This window comes from Zalophus californianus, chromosome 11 (assembly GCF_009762305.2).
Source record: "Zalophus californianus isolate mZalCal1 chromosome 11, mZalCal1.pri.v2, whole genome shotgun sequence".
NCBI classification, from domain to species: domain Eukaryota; kingdom Metazoa; phylum Chordata; class Mammalia; order Carnivora; family Otariidae; genus Zalophus; species Zalophus californianus.
The window spans coordinates 19,766,900-19,772,185 of record NC_045605.1 but is presented as its reverse complement, the minus strand read 5'-3'; the positions used below and the strand labels follow the sequence as shown (position 1 = coordinate 19,772,185).

The 5,286-nt window shown below is 43.4% G+C and overlaps 1 protein-coding gene across 3 annotated transcripts; it reads right to left on the bottom strand.

Moving 5' to 3' along the window:
* Positions 1–1,064: 1,064 nt before the first annotated feature.
* LOC113914815 (olfactory receptor 10G9-like) lies at positions 1,065–4,717 on the bottom strand. Of its 3 annotated transcripts, none has more exons than XM_035722979.1 (4): positions 4,674–4,717; positions 4,521–4,575; positions 2,320–2,486; positions 1,065–2,024 (listed from the first exon to the last, which is right to left on the bottom strand). In XM_035722979.1, exon 4 carries the CDS (start codon positions 1,998–2,000, stop codon positions 1,065–1,067), a length of 936 nt encoding a protein of 311 aa, XP_035578872.1. In that variant the 5' UTR covers positions 2,001–2,024; positions 2,320–2,486; positions 4,521–4,575; positions 4,674–4,717. The 3 variants fall into 3 exon arrangements, with proteins under 3 accessions (XP_035578872.1, XP_035578873.1, XP_035578874.1); XM_035722980.1 differs by lacking the exon at positions 4,674–4,717 and adding an exon at positions 3,558–3,630 and having other exon boundaries at positions 4,521–4,565; XM_035722981.1 differs by lacking the exons at positions 2,320–2,486; positions 4,674–4,717 and adding an exon at positions 3,558–3,630 and having other exon boundaries at positions 4,521–4,565.
* Between the last annotated feature and the right edge of the window lie 569 nt (positions 4,718–5,286).

Sequence of the window (5,286 nt, the reverse complement as noted above, 5' to 3'; positions counted from 1 at the left end):
CCACCACCAGCTGTGGTAAAAGAATCCAGTGTCGAATGGTTCGGTGCTTACTGTGGACATCTGGTCAGGTAGCACTGGAAATCAAGGTCAGAATATGTGATGGAGACTAGTGGTTTCTGTCTTTACCTTCCTCCTGCTCTATCTCACCCAGCCTGGGAAACTGCAGGGTTCTGACAAGGGGGCGATTGTCAGTTCCTGAGAGGAGCATGTCAGCTCCACAGCCCATCCTGGCAGACCCACCTAGAGAGTTAAGGAGCTGCTCAGAGCTTAGAGAACTCTTTCAGAGGTGCCTGGCTGGCTCAGTCAGTTAAGCGTCTGCCTTCGGCTCAGGTCATGATCCCAGGGCCCTGGGATCGAGCCCCGCGTCGGGCTCCCTGCTCAGCGGGGAGCCTGCTTCTCCCTCTCCCTCTGCTCCTCCTCCCACAACTTGCTCTCTCTCTCTCTCTCAAATAGATAAATAAAATCTTAAAAAAAAAAAAGAACCCTTTCAATGTCGGAGCAATTAACATGGTAACAATATGCCAGAAAGAGGGGTGGTCACACTGGGACACACACACACACAGCCACTAACAGACTGAGAAGGCAGTCACACAGCTGTAACCATGAGTAAGTGACTCTGATATTTGAGGCTGTCCTTGGACACTATGCCCAGGAGTGTAACTCCCAAGTTGTGTACATAAGCCTTCAGAAAAAATTTTAAAAAGCATATTATAAACTTAGGTATATGAATAAAACAACCCTTGTGTCTGAGTTCCAAGCACAATACAAAATTTTTAAGAAGGCAAAACAATGTTATATGTGAACTGTAGCTCAGTAAAATGGAACAAAAGATAAGAAAAACACAGAAAAAATTTGATGGACCAAAATTTAAGCAAGCTCATCATCAAGAAAATTTGATTCCGATTTTAAAAATTCCTCAGAAAATCCATGAAACAAGTATTTCTGAGTGGATGGTTTTGGAGAACATTTAACACTGAGAAACACACATGTAATACGTTGCATGTTGATGCATAAGTTATATTAGTATTTTTTTTAGAAAAATGAGCATATCTACTTTCTAGTGTTTATTTGCTCTGGGAATATGTTACTATGTCTATAAGCTTCCACAGAGCTTTCTTCACTTCCTTGTTCCTCAGGGTGTACACCACAGGGCTTAGAAGGGGTGTCAGCGCCGTGTAGAAAACTGCCACAAGCCCAGCCACAGCATCCCGGGAGCCTGGCCTCGGGTAAATGAAAACACAGGGAACAAAGAAACAAAGGAGCGCAGTGCAGTGGGAGACGCAGGTCTGAAAGGCTCTGTGGCTCCCCTCTGGGGCGCGGATCTTCAGGGTGGAACAGAGGATGGACACACAGGCCAGCACCATCAGGAGAAAGCAACCCACGGCCACAACCCCAATATTGACGAAGATCACCATCCCATTCACGGAGGTGTCCGCGCAGGCCAGCTTGAGGAGGGGAAGGGCATCGCAGAAGTAATGCTGGATCTGGCTGGGCCCACAGGAGGGCAAACGGAATGTCAGCGTGGTCTGCACAGCAGAGTGCAGAGAGCCACTGAGCCACGTGCTGGTGGCCAGGAGGGCACACGTCCTCCCACTCATCGTGCTGGCGTACCTGAGCGGGTGACTGATGGCCAGGTAGCGGTCAGAGGACATGACTGTGTAGAGGAAACACTCGGTGCTCCCCAGAAAGTGGAAGCAGTAGAGCTGGGCCACACAGCTATGAAAGGAGATCGCCCTGCCTCCTGGGGACACCAAGGTCATCAGCATTTGGGGCACAGTGACCGTGGAGAACCACATGTCAATGAAGGACAGGTTGGTCAGGAAGTAGTACACTGGGGTGTGGAGGTGGGAATCCGCCTTGATCACCAGCAGGATGAGGAGGTTCCCCACCCCAGTGAGTACATAAATCACCAAGAAGATTCCCAAGAGGGGGATGTCCAGTGCTGGTGCATGGGGAAGCCCCATGAGGAAGAATGTTGTGACGAGGCTCACATTTGTCATTTTCTATGCCTTTCCTGCTTCTCCCTATGGGAATAGAGAGAGCACCCAGCATTTAATTGAAACTGAAAACCCATTTTCATGTGGCAACTACATCATCCCTGGCAGATAATTTTAGAGTTATACTCAACTTGCTTCATCATCATCCTCTCTCTCTCTCTTTTTCTCTCTCTTGCACGTCCACAAACGTGCACACACAAACGAGGCACACACAGATATATGTAGAAGAACGTCTTAGAAATCCATTGTATTAACTTCTGGTTATGTATCATAAATGACCACAAACTTAGCAGCACAAAACAATGCAAATTTCCATTCTTACAGTGTTTGAGTCAGGTGAGCTGGGTGTTCTGTTCAAGGTTGAAATCAAGACGTCAGTTGAGTCTGGAATCTCATCTGAGTTGGGATCCTCTTCCAAGCCAATGGAGATTGTTGGCAGAATTCAGTTCCTTGCAGCTTTAGGACTCATGTGTCTGTCTTTCTTACTGGCTGTTGGTAGGAATTCTCACTCTCAGCTTTAGAGCCCACCCTCAGGTCCTAACCACCTGGCCATTTGATACCTTGACAGCTTACTGCTTCAAAGCCAGTAAGAGAATCTTTCTCCAGTTTGTTGTGACAAAGTTGATGTAACAGAATAAATCATGACTGATAACCCATCACAATCACAAGTCTCACCCACACTCAAGGGGAGCTGATTCAGCAAGGAATGTTCACCAGAGGGCAGCCATGGGGGGGGGGGGGGGGCTTTTGGAATTCTTTCTCTCCAGAGTTTATGTGGAAACTTAAAGAACCAAGAATTTAATTGCCGATAGGGTTGCACACTTCAAAAGTCTACAGTACAGCTGAATAATTCTTTGGGGTCCTCATATGTAACTCAGCAGTAGTAATACCAGCTGAGAAATTGTACGTATTAAATAAGACAGTAGATGTGAAGTCCTTAATAAAGTGTCTGTCACTTGATAGCTGCTCAACAAATGATAATGAATCATTCAAAATTGCCTTGTGATACAGAACTAGCTTCCTATCTATATCTACTGATATCTATCTATCTACCAATCTATCAGAGTGGGGGAATGAGAGAGAGAATAAATTCTCTTTGTGTTGTAGAAACTTCTCAATTTCAAAGCTAGATCTTTGAGGAAGGTTTCATCACTGGTATTTGACTGATGGCTCATTACAACCACCACCTGCTTATAAAGGGAGTTCCCTCAGAGGAATTGAGAAACTCAATTCCATGGCATGATCCCTGCGATCTTCCATTTGATCCAGAATACACCAAGTCTTGTACACTGCTGGTTCCATACTCGTCTTACAATAGGCTATCCTTTATGAAGCTCTAAGAACATAAAATATATACGTGTTCTCCCAAACACAATCCACTGACAGTTTTCTTACATATCTCCTTCTATCTTAAATATCTAGATATTTAGGCTAATTTGGCTTTGTTAGAGATAATATCCCTCCCTCCATCTTCCACTCCTCATATCATAAATTCAGGCAATGCCCTTATAAGAGAAGACATCTCCATCAAGTGTATGGCTCTTATTTAAGACCCACTACCTGAGACAGGAAGAACAGAACAAACATCAGAGGAAAGGATGTTGCCAGCTTGATGTCAAGAAAAGTTGGGCTTCTGTACAACGAAAAGTGAGACAGAATTGATGTTTTTTATTTCATCCAAATTAGTCTTGAGTTCATGATCATTATTAATTATTCTTTGAGAGAAGACTATTGAAACTGGCTCCACGATATGAGAGAAGCCAGGATCTCTGTTCTCAGCAAAGCTTAGACAAAATGTATTCTGTGTCTAGACAATGTGGCTTAAGCTACATCTAAGCTGTAATTTTCATGGGTAAAGGGGAGTGGGAGGTTCAGGCTTCCAGGTATGGAATGAATAAGCCATGGGCATGAAGGCACAGCATAGGAACTACAGTTGATGGTACTGTCACAGTGTAGTATAGTGACGGATGGTAGATGCACTTGTGGTGAGAGGGGCATAAAGTACAGAGAAGTTGAATCACTATGTTGTACACCTGAAAATAGTGTAACAATGTATCAACTATACACACAAAAAGATTTTGAAACCATATTTTTCAAATAAGAGGAAAAATAACAGACAGAATTATCATAATCTCTTATATGGACATCAGAATTCAAATAATGGTACAAATGTATCTGAAATTTCTACTTTACCAGCAGGATCCCATACCCAGGATAACTTCACATTCAGATTAGATGAAATATGAAACTTTTCATCAGGTGAATTGCAAAGTAGCCTGAGATTTAACACAGGAATATCAATTATGATGTCTGTGTGTGTGTGTGTGTGTGTGTGTGTGTGTGTGTGTGTGTGTGTGTGTGTGTGTGTGTGTAGTGAGGAGAAACAGACAGATGGAGACAGAGAAAGAGAGACTTAATAACCCAATGTAGAAGGATGTCTTACAATACCCAAGCATCTTATCTCTCTGTGGAAGTTCAAGAGGGAGAGAAGACTAAGAGAACTCTACTGTTTTAAGAACTTACCTTACAGTATGTCATTCATTTCTGTATAAAACTGATCCGTGTTAGATCTGTACCTCTGAAACAAAAAAATGCAATATATGTTAAGAAAAAAAAAAAGAAGAAGATAGCAGGAGGGGAAGAATGAAGGGGGGGAAATCGGAGGGGGAGACCAACCATGAGAGACGATGGACTCTGAGAAACAAACTGAGGGTTCTAGAGGGGAGGGGTGTGGGGGGATGGGTTACCCTGGTGATGGGTATTAAAGAGGGCACGTTCTGCATGGAGCACTGGGTGTTATGCACAAACAATGAATCATGGAACACTATATCCCAAACTAATGATGTATGGTGATTAACATAACAATAAAAATTAAAAAAAACTGATCTGTGTTTTTCCCCCCAATTTTTCACTATCTATGTTGAGGCAGTAGTTTACAAGTTATTACTCAAAAAGCAGATATACCTGTGATTCTTTGGTGAAAGTGGCTCATTTCTATTCAAGGACCCAACTAGTAGAAGTGCAGGGAATTGAAAGGAGCATGGCAGGTGGGTAGGAGCTTAACTTGATTTAGTGTCTCAGGGAATAGATTCCTCTTGGGTCTTCACGTTCCCTTGATGAGCAGAAAAACAACAAGAAGAGACTAATGAAAGGTTTTTAATATCCATGCATATATTTCCCACTGTGTTTGCTTTTTGAACCCTCCCCAGAGGAGTTTGTGTCTTTCTGAAACTAGTATTTATACCTAAGAGGAAGGAAGGGGGACCCAGTTATCCTTTTCCCTCAACAG

Excerpts from the sequence above, each read along its gene's own strand:
- LOC113914815 (XM_035722979.1), bottom strand. The coding sequence starts at position 2,000 with ATGACAAATGTGAGCCTCGTCACAACATTCTTCCTCATGGGGCTTCCC.